The 19,032-nt window shown below is 39.7% G+C and overlaps 1 protein-coding gene across 1 annotated transcript in view; it reads left to right on the top strand.

Moving 5' to 3' along the window:
* Nucleotides 1-794: 794 nt before the first annotated feature.
* ALKAL1 (ALK and LTK ligand 1) overlaps nucleotides 795-19,032 on the top strand; it is a 35,520-nt gene continuing 17,282 nt past the window's right edge. Inside the window, exon 1 of the mRNA XM_066333128.1 lies at nucleotides 795-1,101. Coding sequence (XP_066189225.1) covers nucleotides 795-1,101 — 307 coding nt within the window. The remainder of the gene's footprint in view (nucleotides 1,102-19,032) is intronic.

Genomic DNA, 19,032 nt, shown 5'->3' with positions numbered 1-19,032 from the left:
GCGGGTGGTTCCCCGGTTACTCCCCGGGTTTGCCGTGCTCCCCCGGCACGGCGGGGACGGAGGGAGAGCCCGGAGCCGTCGGGGAAAGCCGGCTCCCTTGAGGCTCCGATTAACTCCTTCGCCCAAGAGGATTTGCAAGGCAGGCCAGCTAGAAAACAGTTTGTAAATAACAGAATTTCCCTCCCTCTCTCTTAATCCTACCCGTTTTCTATAATTAGAGTAGCTTACTTAGGGCATTAAGTGCTGCTCTCGGATCCCCAGCCTGTATTAATTGTTTTCGCCCTTTACACCCTGATTTGCGGCACTTCCAATGTAACTCGCCCCTCACTGAGCTCCGTCCGGTTGCCGTCCGTGCACGCTCCCCGAACCCCCGGGGCGGCTGGACACGGCCGGCCCATCGCGGGGGCTCCGCCGGCAGAACCAGGAGGCAGCCGCGGCCGCGGGGGCTCCGGGGGCAAAGGCTCCGAGCAAATCCCCTGCAAAACGCTGTACCGCGGATATGTGCGGCGCGGTTAATAACCTTCTCCTAATCCGTGACTATTAAACGCAGCCTCCGCGGAGCCGGGCGAGCGAGGCGGCTCTGCGCGGGGCCCGGCGGGGCCGGGGGGCGGCGGCCCGTCGGGTCCCGGCTCCGCGGCCCCTCCGCCGGCGCTCCGCGGGCTGAGCCCGGCCCGGGCGTGCGGCAGCGGCGGGCGGGGGTGCCCCGGGCGCGGCATGGGGGGCGGGCGGGTGGGGTGCGGGCCGGGCCCGGCGCTGACCGCCTTCGCTCTCTGCCTCCTCCCAGCGCCGCAGAGATGCGAGGGGCGAAGAAGCGCCAGGCGCTGCCCGCCATCGTGCTCCTACTGCTGGCCTCGGCCCCTCCGCCGCCGGGCGCCGAGGGCAGGGACGTGCCCGCCGCCGGAGCGGAGCGGGGGGCGCTCCTCGACATCCTCCTCCAAGCCCTGGGCGACGACGGCCGCCCGCTGCCGCCCCGCCCGCCGCGGAGGGACCGGGTGATCTCCCGGCGGTACAGCGGCGGCGGGGCCCCTCCGACAGACCCCCGCGCCGCCGCCGCCGCCGCCCCGCCGCCCCCGCGGCTCTTCGCCGCCGCCCGGCACGGAGGTAAGAGACGCCGCGCTGCCCCGCGCAGGGAGCCCGGGGCCGCCGCTCCCTCCGGATCCCGTCCCTGCCCCTCCTCCGGCGGCCGAGCCCGACGGCTCCTTCGGCCGGAGCATCCCGCGGCGGGAGGGAGCGGGCGGGCGGAAAGCGGGTCAGGGGATGCCCTCCCATCGCCCCGGGGCTGCCGCGGCGGGGGCTCTGCATTTGCTGAGTTCGAGCCCCGCTGAGGGCAGCACAGCCCAGCCCCGCTCCCCGGCTGGAGCTGCGGAGGTACTCGAGATGGAAGGGAGGAGAGAGAGGGTCACTGGGGCTTCGGCACCTTCGGCCGGGAGGTCAGCTGCGGCCACTGTTGATCTACAGCCACCCAGAGCAAGCCTCACAACTTCCTTACACTGGGGGAAAGCAGCACTGAGGGAGCCCCATTTCTCCCCCGTCTTAGGTCCGCTGCTCTGATTTACACAAAGAACATAAATGACCAATCTGAGCGACAGCTCTCTGGACGTACTCCTTTAAACTTCCTCTTCAACTTTGCTTGTTCCCACGTGAAGCATTTCTCTAGTTTTGCAGGACAGGTGCAGAAGATCCAGACCGAGCTGGGCATGGGGCTTATTTCACCAGGAAATAAGGAGGATGCTCAGACTGGGGCAGGGAGTCAATTCCAGCACTGGCACGGGCCAGGCCTGGCAGTGACAGCAGGGACAGTTCAGGGCCAAGCACAGCTGCCTGGTGATAGTCACACTGTCCTTGGCCAGGAGACTGACACTGCTAGGCTTGATGCAGAGCCGTGCAAAAACATTTCCTCCTGGAGTGGCGCTGCCTGAGGGGTTTGTGTGGGTTAGGATGGTGCAGTGCCGCAAAAAAGGAGAATCTAGTGACTGTCCCTGGCTGTAGCCCACTAATGTTTTTCTTCTGTTACCAGCCACAGACCTTGCTGGAGAGAAACCAATCTAGGGAAACCCAAGCAAGTTACATTTTTTAGGGATTTGTGTCCCTGGAGAGCGCCCTTGTGGCTGATGGCTGGTAATGGGTGAAGCTGATATGCAGCCCTCCTCAAGTCTCATTAGGAGACTTACTCTTTTCTGTTCAGTAGTCTCTTTAAAATGAAATTAAGCCCGATTTTGGAAAAAACATGAAGTTGGATGACAAATTCAGAAGTTAGTAGGTGAATAACTGGTTGGTAGGGCGGTGCTCGTGCAGGGAGATTGCCGCACATTCTTAGGAAACTGGGCTGAAATTTATCAATGAAAAAGTAATCAATGCTCTGGCCTTGGAAGCTTCTCAGTCTGATCTGATCCAGGTAGTGAACTGTACATCCATAAGGGGTTGTATTGTCCCAGTGAGGTATTCTTGCTTTTTCAGACTGTGAAGTCTCTGGCAGTTATGGAAAACCAGCACAAACCAGATCGCCACAGATTTGTGTGCTGACTGGAGAAGATGCTGCAGGTTATCAGCATGATTGGTCATAATTGTTTATTTACTGTGGCTTGAATTCTTTCTGTGCTATGGGCAAGACCTCAGCCCAAGAAAAAAAGTAAAATGGTCTTTTCAAGGCAGAATACATGACAGCTTTCATTCCTGTTTTCAAGACAATGAGAGAATAGTATAAACCTGAGAATTAGTCTCAGGTTTATACTTTGCAATAATTATTACAATAATTACTATTATCAGGTGGTTTGAGGAAAAATTCTGTTTTGGACAACAGTCTCTCCCATTTGAGATGTTCACTCTTAACTAAATAATTCTTTTTAACTATAGAAAGCATAAATATTTCATAATATTTATATAACTTTGAAGGGGAATTTTCTTAAATCTGTCAGTATTATACACAGTAGGGTTGTGTATTCTGTTAGTTGTTACTTTTAGTAACTATGTTGTACACAAAAGGAACAGCAGAACATCCTCAGAGAAATTCTCCAGCCGTCCCTGGCATAGATGCAGTGTCCTAGGGGCAGGCACAAGGGTAGCTGTCTCTCCAGTCTAGAAAGAGCAGATCTACAGTATAAATAATAGTCACATTTTTATGTTCATCTCATTTTTTTTACCAATACCAAGGATACAAATTAGTACTTTTCTGATGGTGTGTACTTGTTTTTTGGGATGGAGGAGTGCTTGACAAGGCTTTTCTTACAAGTAATTAACTCCTTTTTTTTTTATAACTCCTGTCACCAAGATATTAATGGCAGCTTTTTACTCCAGCTGGTAGTAACTGATCATCAGCTGAACAGGACGGCTGATCCTCCCCTCAGACAGGAAAGTTTTTGCATTCAGTTGAGTACTCAGCCAAGCATTCGAAACTGGACTGATGTATTTTGATTGTAGCTGCTGAAAATCAAACACAGGTGTCTGATTTCAAAGACAATTGAGCAGCTAATTATTTCTTTTGTTTGAAACAAAAAGCATCCGGAATAGTGCCGTATACAGAGCAGAGAATGCAAGACAAATCTTTTTTCTTTTCTGAGGATGCTACTCTGTATTGTCAATTAGTAGAATAGCAGGAGGACTGTAATGTGCTTCCCCTCCTGTTCTCTCATTCCCTTGGGACTCCCTCCAGCTTTAGTCTAGCCACCTCACTGAGCTGCACCTCCACACTGACCTTTCTTTTATTTCATTTAGGGGCTTGGTTAACTGTTTGTAAAGTGAGAAAGCTGATCTGGGGTACTGCTGGGTGAATTCTAGGGGCAGCACAGGGCAAGTGGCTACAGCACATATCCAGGGATGAGGTTTGAAAGAGGATGGGATCTCCTCTTTAGACTGATGGGAGGGTCCTGCTCATTTAGCTCAGGCCCTAATGGAAAAGCACAGCATCCATAGGGTGTCTTTTATGAGACAGGAAAAAGACAAGTGAAACACTTACCTGTCAGACATTGTACATGTACCACTCAGTTTAGATGCATAAAGAGGATATGAAAGCAAGAAATGGTTTTGTTCTGTGATATCCTTTCTGGATGTAGCTTACAGGTGGTTCACAGACAGGTTCTGGGCCAGAGCTATGCCATGGGAATAACAGTTTTGTTCTACTTTCTGTGATTTTGTCACAGAGCAAAGAGGCATGCCTGAAATAGAGTGGACACTCAAACCTGCCCAGCCCTGTGGGAAAGTAAGATGCTGTCACCTGCCTGGAAAGGATTCTTTAGGTCTTTCTTGCCCTTTAATGACCAGAATTATATTCCATGTCATGTGCTTCTTAACCATTAGAAATTTTGTGTTATGGTTTTTGTATGATGCAGGACACTTACATATCAACAGAAATACCAGTTTCTCTGTCATTTTAGCTGTCTTAGCTTCTTATCTTTTTTATCCCTACATGTTCAAAAGTCCTATCTCACACAGATCTGGCCCTGTTTTTCTTGATGACCTGATTAATGAGAGTGAGCACTTACTCTGAACAGTACCTTTAGAAGAAATCCCAACTCACCAAAAAGCAATCTTCATATTTTCTAGGATTCCTGGTAGGATGTCACTAAAAATACAAGTTGCTCCTTTGAGTTATTATATCCAGTGGGTTTAAAATTTCTGTCATAACATCCTTTACTTGCCTGATTTCCATGAAGTTTCTATGCTTGAGTGTGATTTTATTTTTTTTTTCACTAAGAAGTGTCTTAAAGTTTTTTAAGCTTAGTGATGAAAGCTCTTCAATGAATAATCTTTTTTATAACTATCCCCTGCTTCTGATGCATAACTGTGGTCAGCCTCCTTTATGAAGAAAACATGTATTTTCCCAAAGAGAAGATTCAGCTTCAGGTTATTTTTGGATGTCACGTCAGGGGAACTAGAATAGTTTGTCATTCTTCTTAGATTTTCTTTGTTACATTTATCCACTTTCCTCAAAACCAGAATAGCTTCCATGTAATTAGATTTAAAGAAATCTTGAGCAATAACAAAATCTGCTTTGACAATTCTTTCCTTACGTATTGCCCACCGTGGTGGAGAAAGGAGCTATCTAAACTTACAAGCCTTAGGAGGCTGAAATTTCCCTTTTGTCCTAGGAGACCAACAAGACATTTTAAAACATTTTGAGTAGTCATTTTTCAAGCATGAAGGAATGAAAATAAATATTGCTCTGAGTTTATGAGTATGTTCAAATTAGCCTCCTGAGCATATCTACTTCAAATTTAGAATAACATATCAGAGAAGAGAATTTGGCCCTCAAAATATTTCAACTTTGAGGTTGCACTTAGGATTTCAGTTTTATGCCAAAATTTCTTACACATCAGCAGCAGAAAACTGTAAGTTGTCCTATGACATAGTGCTAGTTAAACCATTATTCATCATGCATAAGATTTGAAAGATATGTTTGAGGTTTATCTAATTTATGGTTAAATGAAACCCATGTATCCTATGTAAGGCATAAGAAAAGTTTTGTTCCTTTTCTTCACTTAAAAAGATCTCCTGTAAGTGTAGAGATAATTACAGCTGGAAGTCCCTAATTTTGCAAGACCTGCTGTGCCTAATACTAAACTACTTCAGTGAATATAATTACAGATCTGGGATTAAAAAAGGGAACCATTGAGAAATGTAAACTTTGTCTCCAAGAAATTAAAATGTAGGGTATGGCATAATATAGTGTTCTTTTTAATACTTAAGCCTCATCTGCTTATTATTCCTGTTAATAAGCTAGCTAGCTTTTTTATTTTTTTTCCCTGTGTTGTGTTAATATGAATTGCTGGGCATTCAGGAGACTTAGAAAAAGATGAGAGCTAGTAAAAATGACATCTCCAAAGTCACATTTACCAAAACCACTGTATCTTAGAAATTAGCAAAAGAGTGGATGAAATTGGTTTAAAAGAAGAATAAACTGTTACACTACAAAAATACAAATAAATTCTTCTGATTTATAGTAATCATTCCTGATTCTGTAACTGACCTTTTTGAATCAATTATTTTTACAGTCAAGCTGGTAGGTAGGCTTTTCTGAAAGAAAACCAGGCAAACATAGCTGCTTTTGAAAGATGAATATACTCCATATTCCAAATGGGCAAGGGGCTTGTTTTTCTTTATTTTTGATGAGGTGACATTATGACATGATCTGGAAATGAATTCTAAGTTTGTATAGTTCCCGACCTAATGGTTAAAAGAAAATAAATTTTCATAAATTAACAAATGTAATGAATCATCAAATATTATCCCTCTCAGCTGAATATCTACATGGCAGTGTCCTTGGGACAGGGCAACTGTCTTGGGTGATGGGAGGAGTGAAGATTCCATAGGCAATGCCACTCCCCAGGCCAGTGGTTCCTGAGGCAGGATCAGAGGGGCTGTGAGGACCTTCACCACACCGTGAAGCAGAAATATAAACAGTCCCAAAGGGTTCAGTGGAAATAACTGTTATCTCTCCTTGTACCATGGTTAGGTGTCAGTTCCACCCAAAAAGTAGAATGGGGCAAGATAAATTTTCATTTCCTTTGATGAAAGGAAGTCCCAAATGCTGTGGAGATTGTATATTCCTTTAGTTCTGCTTGGTGCTTGGATCAATCATGGTTACAATAGCTTTGTGATCTGTCACATCACTGCTGTATTCATTTCCTTGCCTGCTTGGGTTTTTGGATGTATTATGCAATTTAACTTTTAATAGCAATACTCTGTCTTTGGCAAACATAACTGCCAGACAGAAGAGCCACGCTGCTGAACAAAATGCATCTGAAATCTAGGATGAGACAGAAGTCTTCCATATTGTGGTGGAGAATATTGAGCCCATGGACCAACCCTGAGAATTGATGAGGGAGTGAGCAAAGATAAAAGCTAGCTGTTGCATACACATAGACCTAAAATATAGTGAAGTCTCAGAGTAGTCCTTCACATGAAGTGGTCTCTAAGGGTCTTTGCGCTCACTCCCACTAATCCCAGTGAAGCACACTTGATACCTGAGACGTTGTGCTGTCCTGGCACAAAGGAAGAAGACTCATTGGACTGCAGTACCCTGAGCAGCAACATTTCTGAGAGCACTGTGCTGTCCCAGGAGCTAGATAGGATGTCAGCATATGGAAGAGCTTTTCTGTTGAGCTATTGCTTTGATCAATATAAGGAGATCTTCTGGGTTTTATTTTCGTCCTATTTTATATTGTTATAAAACTTGTATTTAGTACGACAAGATGCACAATTACTAATGAGTGCAGCTCTGGCCCCAGAAAAGTGAGTATCAAAATTTTCACTGTATTGCACCAGGATTGGGCCTGAAGCACACCAGGATTTCTGCAATATGCAGCAAAGTGAATAGCAAGGAATACAGAAGTTTTGTTTCAAAGTAGATCTGCATGCATTACTATCTGTAATTCAGGGCAGCATGAATTTTCTTTTAGTCTAGCTTGGCCCTGAGCCTGTGAGCAAACTGAAGGGCTAAAACATTTTCTCTGGTTTTTTTTGTTTTTGGTTTTTTTTTTTTTTCTTTCTTTACATTACACACAATTTGATTTTTCTATCAAGAAAGAATGGCAGATCTCTGTGTTTTTATGGTTTGCTATTTCAGGTGTTAGTCTGCCAGGGAAAGCTTCTGAGAGGTGGGAGAATGGTAGTGGACAGGTGTAAGGCTTTGTAGTACATTTATTGTTTGATAGATAGCATCTAGCCTTGAAAATACACTGCTTCAGGTGTGGAGATGATGTTGCTTTTTAAATAAGTTTGCATACAGGGGAAAGATATAAAAAGAGAATTATCCATACATCCATATGTCTAGGCACACAGACTCGTCTTTTAATTAATAAGGTTTGAGGGCAATTTGCGTGAGAATGATGTGATATTTTAGACCCATAGGTGATTTAAGAGTTACCAATGTGACTTATGAGGGTTTACATTTTCCAAAATGTTTAACACAGCATAAAAATAATTGTAAAGTAATAGTCACTGTGGAAAGCTAAAAGAAAAACTTCATAATCAATGAGACACTCGAGAAAGATGCACTGTCTACAAAAAGAGTGACTGAAAGGCTGCAGAAAGAAAGGGGTGACTGGTTCCATGCCTAAAGTATATGTAAGGCCATTTTCCGTGTTGGGATAATTTTATTCTTAAAGATCTCTCCAAGTGACCTGAAAGTAGTTTTTGGAAGGGGAATATATACCCCTTATTAACACCTGTTTTCTAGAAAAGTAAAATTTTCACAGGTTTATCGCATACATTTTACAGAAGTAAAAAATACCCAAAAACTTAAATGAAACCTTATCCTATGCTAATAATTTGTAAGACTTGTTTTAAAATATACCAAATAAGTACACTTTAATAGTCAAGGTAAATATCTTCTTTTTTATCACATGCATTCAGATGACATTGTACTGTAAAAAAAAGCTCAGTTGTTTGCTTATGTTTGGTTTTGGTGGTTGATGGTTAGGCTTTTCTATTCAATTTAAGGATGACTGCTTCATTTTGTCACTTGTGAATTAGAGGTTACTACTTTTTTGTGTAAGTCCTACAGGCTATTTACTCAAGTTTTGTGGGGTTTTAATGTTGGCCAATTGAAAAGCAGTTGCTCTAGTGAGAGGTTTAATTGACTATTGATTACATACTGAGGGCACAATTCTTTAGGTTATAAACAAGATTTAACACATGAAGGATCCAAGCATTTGATTGATTAGTGGCCATTTTGATATTATCCTACATTTTATTATGTCTGCTTGTGCAAGAAAAATAATTGATGTGCAGTGCTCCACTGATTTTACCAAAACAGTACTTAAAAATGTGTTTGCTTAACACCAGTGAAAAATACTGTTTGGATTTACAAATTGTGGCTACTTTTTGACCCTAATACTTTGTTCTTAAATACACAGTTAAAATGTGTGTAGCCAAGCACAAACCACTCATGGTTAAGGCATAATTTTGAATGCTAAGAATATTTAAACTTTTTTTTTTGTAAGTTTCTTGTTGTTTAAAGTCTTTAATGTTGGGGTTTTTTTTCTCTATTCAAATATGTTGGTTCAATTGCATTTTAGTATGTGTTATCTTACACATACTCATACATTTATTTTACTTAGTATGTGTTATCATACACGTACTCGTTTCAATTTGTTATTTTACACAAATTGAAATCTGTGTCTTTGGCTTAAGGAAAACCATTTCAAGTCACATCAGCAAAGCAATTGTTGTCATGTTCCTTGCAGATTTTAGACAGCATTCTGAGTGACATAGCACAAATCTAATTAAGGCTTTGCTACTCAAATAATTTTCTCCTTTTATACTCAAGCCTGTAAAATAAAGTGAAAAGCAAAATAAAACCCTACTGGAAAACAGTCAGACAATTTTTCTTCCTTAACTTATGCTTTTAAGATGACTTTGAAATGAAGTGTTAGAAAATTCATCCTTGTCAGTGTATGTGGCAGTAGTGGATGTATGCCCTGGATTAGTAAAACCTTTTAATCCTATTGGATTAAAATAAGTAAGGAGATAGCTGTGATGTTATTACTCTAATCATGATAGAGTAATTACTTCTTTGTCTGTTAATGACATAGCATGCTTAACACATGAGAGACTGCTCTGCTGTCACAAAAATTTTAATTTAGGAAATTTAGGAAAAAGATTTTCAAAATTTGTCTTTTGCACAGTAAACAAAGAGTTATGGCAGACACATATTAATAAAAGGGTTTCTTATGTCGTTCAAGGAAACCTTCTGGGTCATAAGGCAATCTAGAGCAGGCTAATTTCTTACATTTAATACCATGTATCTAAAGTTTGAATGGACCTCTTGGTGAGTAGTAAATTGGCAAAGTACCATGATTGGGTTTCCATTATTATATTTTCAAATGCCAGGTTTGTATATGAAGATAATGTGTACAGATTTCCCCCTTTATTCAGTAGCAAGTCACTTTTCCAGATATCAGGCAACTTTCATTCTTTCAGAAAAGGGATTACTACAAAATAAGTAATTTGTGTGGATAAGACTGGCAAAGGTAGAGCAAATTTACACTCAGAGCTGTTTCTCATGAGCAGGGTGGCTCTACATTACCGATGTGATGGAGGCACTTCATGTGTGGATATCTGATTCAGCTGCATGGGAACAAGGAGGATCACTTATATAAGATGCAGTCAGGGCTTTCAAAATCCTTGAAACAAATCCAAACTACATATTTATACTAAAGTCCACTGTCCCAGAACTGAGCAGCACCTTCAGAAAAGCCATCTTTACTTTCGGCTGGGATAGCTGTTTCTTTTCTGTCAGAACAAGGAGTGAGAGAAGGAGAAAATCTGGAGATTTAATATTACAAATATGTTAAATGTTATCTTAGAATAAATAGAAAACCTCTCAAGTATTTTGGGTAGCATTAAGGGTAGCATTTTCTCTGCAGTTACACTCTATCTCAGAATGCCTGAATATTATAACAGTGACAGTGGTATTAAAAAATCAGGGGAATGTTAAAGTTGCTCAAAATATGGAAAGTGTTTTCTGCTTTTTTTTTTTTTAAGGTTCTCTCTTTCTGCTCAGCAGCTTTTGGCCCACTGAAATGTATGTTTGCATGTATATTACACCTCCTATAAAACCTCCAATATGAGTATGTCTAAGTGGCTCACTATCTTTGATTCATTTGTATGTAACACTCACATAAAATATTTTGATCTCAGTTATACTTTAGAAATGGTCTCCTTATGTAACTATGATATGGCAAAATGACCTAAGTCTGAGTATTAACCTGACGTATGATCACTGGGAACATCTTTAAAGTAACAGTTTAGAATAAAGTATCTATAATGGAGAAATGGTGTATTATTAATCCATTTGTGACAGTTCTGTATCTGTTCTAATTTGGAAAGAAATAGAAACATTTCTAAAATAAGCACAGGAAGTGTAAAGTACAGTTAAACATTACGATTTGCACGGCAATCAACCTGGAGCCTGTTCATATTATAGAAAAAAGAGCAGGGTCTAATTAAGCTCCAGCAAACTCTATTCTATTTCCTTTCACACCAAGAGAGTTTGCCTGTTTGTCAGTGCTGAGTTTGGCTTGAATGCAGTTAAGCACATGTCATCAGTTCTCATTCAGTTGATTCAACTGTATTGCCTTTGATGTATTGCAGCTGTTCTTGTGTTTAATTTATGCAAATATTCCAGAAACTACTTTTATTCGCAGCCATGATAGCTAAAACAGAGTGCTTTGCATAGAGCCCAGCAGAACTGCATGAAGTGAATTTCTCCTTAATACTTACAAATATAGTTTCTGTATCTTATTCTAAGAGTGGTTTTGCCTTCAATCAGGAGTCCTCCAATAACTTTCCAAGCATAATTTGGAGTCACTGGATTCATCTGAAATAACTTGGTAGTTTAGTGATTCCAAGTAGTTGATAGACGAATTAATGAAAATTAGTTTTTAAAAGAAAAGTTATGAATAGGGAAAGATTGCTTCTGTAAATAATGCCTTGAATAGTTCGACCAGTCTTTCCTATATGCCTCATTATTTTCAGTGAATTATCCTTTCGTAAGTTTAATGAACAATTAGTATTGTAATACATTTTTCCTCTTGGAAAGGAAGAAGTACATATTCACAGCTTAGTATTCAAAATAGCAAGGGTCTCATAATACCCTACATTTTCTCATTTAAATTATTTGAGACACATGCCATCTTGTTTATTAGATTTTCTTTTAAAAAGAGAGATATTTTGCTTAAACTCAAACATCAGAACTGCAATAGTTTTGAGACGTCTTTCCTTAACTTTTCGAAATAAATATATATTTTAGTGTTTTATGTGTTCACATCTCTTTCAGAGGAGAAAAGAAAAAAAAGGTGAAATATGCACATAGTGCTTATCTGTACATATGTGGTGCTGTTCCAGGGTCTCATAATGCAAAGTACAGTTGTTAAACACCTTTTAATATTTCAGAATATGTTAACCTAGATCTTTATGCCTTCTAGTTTTAACTGTTTTCTAAACTGATGGCTAGCAGTAATAGCAGAAAAGTAACCATATACACTACAATTGGCTTATTTCTTGATCCCACAGCATTTCTGATGGAAACAGGGATTTGCTGAGAGGCAAAAAAAATAAATCCATCCTTCTTAATGTTCTTTTGCCAAGCTAATATAAGGGTCTCCACAGGCAAGGATTAACTAATACAAATATGCTTTCTGAGCAGCTATTGAAGAATTACTAATAAACGTAATTACAGCTGAGTTCAAGATATCCAACCTTGTAAATATATCCTGGTATAATTTCATTATGCTTGGCTGAAGCCCTAGAAGAAGCCAATATTTCAATCTCTTTGTTCAAGTCTTAATGAATTATTGGAAAGTGGCTGATTAAAAAGCATTGGATCAGAAGAGGCTGCTGCATTCTGAATGTTCTCTCTTTGATGTTGTTTACCTCCCAAGTTGACTCATTTCCTTGGCCAACAATCTCTGCAGACGAAGTTCTGAGCCTACTTTGCCAGACCATTATATTGTGTTTGGAAGATAAATGTGGTGGTAAGAGTTTGGTGAACATTGTAAGTGTTCATTGGAACTCTCACTTTAGAATAGAGTTCTTCTCAGAAGTGGGACACAACTATTTGGTAGCTAAAGGGGATACAACAAAATAAGAGAGGTGCTCAAGCAGACCTTTAGTTTCTTCTTAGAAAGCACACTTTCCATACTTATTCCTTTTTTTTTTTTTTTTTTTTTTTTTTTTTTTTCCGTTTGGTAAACCTGTTTGGTACCAGTTTCCAGTTGCCTCTGAAATCAATGACTCTTCAGCTGTCCAAGGCAGAGTCTATAATGTGAAAATATCTGTGACACTGAAGCCACTGTGGGGCACTGGGGAAAAGCTGTGGCCTACACTATGTACAGGCGTATATTTGTGGAGAGCTCCAAATTTTAGTTAATTGAAAAAGTGCACAGGCATAAGAGATTAGGATGTGAGTGCATTTTGAGGCTGAACTCAGATCCTTGAGTAATTCCTTGACAGTCTGAACATATTCAAAGATGTGGATGAAGTTTGAATAATTTGTGGTCCCTTCACAATGTCTTATCATTGTTCCACTGCTCCCTGCAGCACACACAGGAGACAGTCCTTCTGTGAGCATTCACATTTCCCAGCAGATCAGTTCCACTCTGTATTGTTGGTTAAAGTAGTCTCAAATAAGTGCTTTGTTAAACTGCATCCTGTTTTTTTTTTCATCTACATTAAACTATTCTCACTTAAGGTTCTTCTCATTGTATGCACCTCTGCAATAATGTAGAAGGAGCCATAAGGTTCCCCACTCAGGCAATGGTTGATAAACACTATTCAGATTGTGTGGAATTTTTCAGTTGAACCTGTCTTCAGATTATCCTTTCGCACAGCTTCTGCTCTCTTAGAGTGGAGATGTTCAGAAGTCGGCATGCCTGGATTGGAACTCTTTAGGAATGACCTTGCACTATGATTAAATTATTAAGCATGGCCTGCACAGGTAGAAGTGACCCAGAGTACATGGGTTTAGAGCTTCTGAAGTATCTTGTTGGTAACACATCTTGGAAGGATTCTCAGCTGTATGTCTTCTGAAATACCACAAATGGCCATGCTTTTACTCCAGTTACAGCAGCCTAAGGATTATTTCAAATTAACGATATAGGTTTAGTCTGAATAGGTAAGTATACAGGCTAAGGATATTTGAAGCATGGAAATGAGGAATATAGCTCAGGCCTAGTAATTTACTCTTTCTCATAAGAGTATGGTAAACATTCAGAGGGTGACATAGAAGAGGCAATAACATAGAAGATAATTTTGCCAGCAGGTCAAGACTTATCCATGCTGGTAAAATCTCCAGCTGGGAAAATCCATGGTTGTTACAGCCTCTGTGCCGACAGAACAGAAAAAAAGGTTGGCTCAGAGAAGAGAATCTGGCTCAAAGAACTTAAAATAAATATCAGATGTCAGAGCTGTGACTTAATTGTTTAGCTAAGTAGATCATGTGAATTACACACAGATTGAGGACCTGCTTTTGCTCCTGTTGAAATCAAGGAGAACAGAATCAGGGCATATTCTCCTTCCAGCATTTTTCAGTCCTCAAAAATGTGCTATTTGAGTGTACACCAGCTCCTAGAATAATTGTACCAGCTGGGAATCCAGAGAGCTGCTTCTACACAACTGCTTTGTGGTTTATTGCTGTAAACATAAGCTAAGACTCTAAACAGAATCCATTTTCTTACTTGCTCTTGGTTTTTATTCCAAATTTTGACATTCAAACAATGGATTCTGTCACTAACCAAGGCAACTGGAATTCCCAATTCAGACAGTGGTCTTTGACAATTGCCAGTCTTGAGGAGATACATTGAGATGTACGCTTATTTTCCTTCCTTTATTATAGTCTTGCATTACAGCTCTTCCAGTCTTGAAATTAGACCTGTGCCCCAGTTCAAGACATTAGCTTATAAATATCCCCTTGGAAAACTGGTTTTGAAAGACTGATTACTTCATAGAGATTTTTTTCTTGTAATGAACATCTAAGGGATGTTTGTTTCTTTTATGAATAAAAGGAGATTTTTTTAAAATCTCACCACTTTTAATCTTACACTAATAAATGCTGTCTTTAGTATTTTTAAATTCTCTATTATTTTTTTTTTAAAGAGACCCGTATTTAGTCATGAAGACTTTACAGGAGTGAAGAAACTATCCAAAGAAGGCCAGTATCAACTGAAAACTTGAAAGGAATTTTTAGTTACAACCAAAATTAAATTACCTGGAGCTGATGACAATATTACATTCAGGAAGAACGGGATGGTTTTGGGAGAAAGCTTCACGTGTGCAATTGAAGTACATTTCCATTATCTGGCTAAGATCCTTCACGTAGTACAAGTGACAAGGTGAAATACCGGTAGACATGTGACAGAAAAAATGTTTGGAAACATCTACAGGCAATTTATAGACTGACATATATTTGTACAAATTCTGTCTGGATGATGAATGACTTGGTACAGCATGTAACTCATACATTATAAAGGAACAGAGCATAGAGAAATTATTTAGTATCATATTTCTGGAGATACTTGGAAGATGCTGTGGGAAATACTCTGATTTACATAGGCCAGTTCCTACGTGCTGGTTTCTGCATTCATACTGCAGCTAGGGCTCGGCTTCCTCAAGTTTGTGATAATGATAACACCATTACAGCAGTCTTCTAACCAGAACTGAGCTGTGATTTCTTTTTCTGAGAAATGAAAGTACAGTGTCTGAGCACTTAGTGAGCAATTATGTTTCCTTCATAAATGGTGAATTAATCAAAGAAAAATCAAAGTTTGAGGGGAGAAGAAGGAGCATAATATTCCTAGTGTTGAAAAACATGAATAGTTCACAGCAGGAGAAACTATCTTCCCCATTCAGAGTCCACCTATCCTGATACTTCAGACACGATTAAATGTTTCTTCTGTAGCTGGAGTGAGTTAGCTCCCTCCAGCTTCAGGTTATGTCCTTCCCACAGTTCAGTGCCCAGTCTTGGATGAGCCATCTCTAGGGATAATCTGTTGCCCTTAAGAGGATGTTGAACTGGTGGCTGGCAAGTCCTTTCAGGCTGTAAATAGTCATTACTCTGCTGAGGTGGGAAGGCCTCCCGGGAATTACTGTTCATGCTGTTAGTTGTCTTCATAGAAGTGATTGCTAACTATTCCTGTCAGTCTCTGTTCCCACTCGCAGCTCAGCAGAGCCCAGACAAGGTGTGGAGGCCGAGCAGAATGCAAGGGAGGGGAGAAGGCAAAGGGCAATGGCTTGGCAAGAATAGGGCAAGGACAGGGAAGAGTGGGGGAAATATTGTCTGGGTCCTTACTGTGGATGTGACAGATCTGTCTCATCCTCCCTGATTGCAAATCAGTCTCTTCTGCTTCTAAGGCTACTGAAGGGCCTTGGTTAAATAAAATTGTCCTCCATATCTTCTGAAGGATTGACCTCTGCATGAGTAAAGGTAGGAATGTGTTTTGTATCCATTGAAAGTGCTCCAAGTGATACAAGATCAACACCAAATACTCCTCCTCCTTTTACTCTCCTACATCTGGATGAGTTTTTCAGTCTTCACCCTTGTACTGCCACCTTGTGCTTTTGCTTTTGAAAGATATGGTGATGTGGATCACAGAGAGGTCCTTGGAGTTCAGATCAAAAACCTGGGAAAGGAAAGAACTTCTGTATTCTTTCCAGTTAGCAGTATAATAAAATGAAAAAGCGAAGTCAAGTAAAATCAGTTGTTTGCTTTGCTTATTCTTACTGATCTGATTTTGCAAAAGATTTTATCAACAAATTGATTTCGCCTAAAACATAGGAAAACCTGGAGACAAAAGTTTGTCTCAGAGGACTTTGTGCCACTTCTCCTTCCTGCACTTGCATGAAAGAAGCAGGTTTCGCACAGTCCATCCCACATTGTGCTTGGGATAGAAGCTTGCAAGACTGTCACAATCCTAGCAGCAATAGCATAGCATTCCTGGCCAGGGCAATCTGCTCTCAGTATGTCCTGTGATAAAGAGGTACAAGGATTTACAGGACTGAAGGTCTTGCTTTCTCAAAAAATACTTCATTCATTTTCTATCACAGATGAATGGAGAAAAAAACTGCAGCAGTGAAGAAAATTTAGAATACAAATGAGCACAAATTTAGAATATAAATTTAGAATAGAAATGAGCACATAACGCCTTCTGAGACAGCAGCACAATTATGGCTCTAGTGCTTCGGAAAGAGAAAAAAATTGACTGCTTTAAAAGTTATCTGTCTCATGATGTACACCAAAGTTCATTCGCTTTTCCTAAAAACAGTAATGTTTTCCAGTTTGAAACATCCAAAAAGGGCCTGGATAATGGTGAGCTTTTTCATAAAAACTAGCACTTAATCAGTAGGATGTTACGTACAGATTTGCCAGAAATGTGACAAGGAGTTTGAGACATTTGATTTCTAATCCCATGTACTCCTTCGTATGTAGTAGTAAGTAAAGTGAATTAATTCAGAAACTGACTCCATTTAATGGTTTGCAGTAAACAAAGAATGGGAGATTTAGGGATAAAACAGTGTGGTAAATAAATGTACTCCTTCTCAAGGTTTAAGAACATGTTTTTTCATGGCTTACAAACTTGCATCATTTTTAGCTAAGATGTAGGGTTTAATCAGAAGGACTCTAGGAGAGAGGTAGTAGTAGGCATTTAGGGAGAAATTATCCCTCTTAGATATTCATAGGCCATGATCCAATGGGGATGATAGCACATAAAACATAACTGAGATATTTATTTTGAATTAAAATCGATATTACACACTTAAAATCATTTGGCTGAAGTTTACTTAATTTATTGAATCCAGCTATCTGCTATTTCGGGAAGCACATCTAAGAATGTTGTTCATAACCTTTTCCAAATAAATGGAATGTGCTTAGCTAATGTAAGACTTCTCTTGCCTGTTTATAAGTTATTAGAGATAAATAAGTACCCCTTTATTCTTGAAGAAAGGTCTGAGTCACATCTTTTGTGTTACTATTAATATTACAGTATGTACAAAATCTTCCATACTATTTATAACAGAGTTCCTGAAGTTTACTGCCCAATTTTTCATATAAATTCTATAAATCCAACTGAAATTAAGTGTCTCACATTTGTCATTTGTTTTCTTGATATTCACCTGAAGGTCTCTGTAATATGAATAAAGCTGAAAACTACTTGAGTAAAAAATGCCTTCCATAATTCTCTTGTAATTAAATGATTGAAGTATTGATGAATGACAGGGAGTATACGACCGTCAGTGAGAGTAGAATTTAATCTGGTCACTGTAAAAAGGCAGCATTTCAAATTAAATTTCAGGAATATTTTTAGAAATTTTAAAAGAAATAGTGAATATTCCATTCCAAATAAAAGGTGAATAATAAGAAATTTGAAATACTTCAAATCTATTAGCATCTGTACTGCGCAGATGTCAATCCATCAAACAAATTTTATGAGGACATATAAACATAGATCTACAGACAAAAACTAAGCATGAAGAAATAGTAAAGCTGTATGCCTTTCCTCTTTGTGTATTTTTAATGAGCATATTTTCACATTTTACTACCATTTGTAGGTGTCCTTATCTGCTTTGGGGTTTTTTGTCAGTTTTAGGAATCCCATTGATCAACAATTTCTGCATTTTTTTAAACGTCCAGTATTTGCAATACTGCAGTTTCTGTAGAAGCAAATTGATTGCAGTTATGGTTTTGAATTCCTCTGGACATTAATCCCTTTGGTTTTAAGGGAGCAGCTGATGTAGATAAGACTTACAAGAGTGAGTAAGAGAGTTGGGTCATATGTGAGCAGACATTCTGGGATAAGAGTGAATGGTTGACTCTATAGGGAAGAGAGGACAAAAATAGCAATTGTGACTAAATGCCAGACTGTAATTTTTGGGAGCTAGTGCTTCCTTTTACACCCATCTTTAGCAGAGTTAATAACAACACTGTTTTTTTAAATGTACTACTCTTGACAATGGTGGCTGACATGGTAAACTTCAACCATTATGAAAGCAGACCCTGGCAGGCTTTTTCTCTGGGGCCATTCCATTGTACTTCTAAACTGCCTAATGCCACACCCCAGTTTATTACTTAAGTTTCTGGTAAATGTTCCAGAATAAAACCTTAAAATTTTGTATATACAAGACCAGATATTGTGTTCATAACTAAAGTTGTGAGAATTTGAAGACATAACAATTAATCTGAATTTAAGAAGAGTATTATTTGCCATGTTCACATCAGAAAAACATTACTGGAACGAATACCAAGGCAAGTAAATGATAAGTCGTTGGTTTAAGTATCCTTAGAAGCACTGTTTCAAGCCTGGACAAATAATTAAACATGGAAGCATTTATTAGACATGGGAGCAGAACTAGCATTTTAGGACTTGACTAGTGAGATACAATAATATATCACAATATATTCCAATTTTCTGTATAAATAAAGTTGTTATCCCAAACAAAAAATTTATGAACAGCAAATAAATCCAAAGAGATTACAATAGTGTTTATGTCTACTCTTTGAGAGGATAAATTGACCAAGTCATTAATTATGAATTTTTAATT

This window comes from Sylvia atricapilla, chromosome 1 (genome assembly GCF_009819655.1).
Source record: "Sylvia atricapilla isolate bSylAtr1 chromosome 1, bSylAtr1.pri, whole genome shotgun sequence".
NCBI lineage: Eukaryota > Metazoa > Chordata > Aves > Passeriformes > Sylviidae > Sylvia > Sylvia atricapilla.
This window is presented reverse-complemented; position numbering and strand designations above follow the sequence as displayed.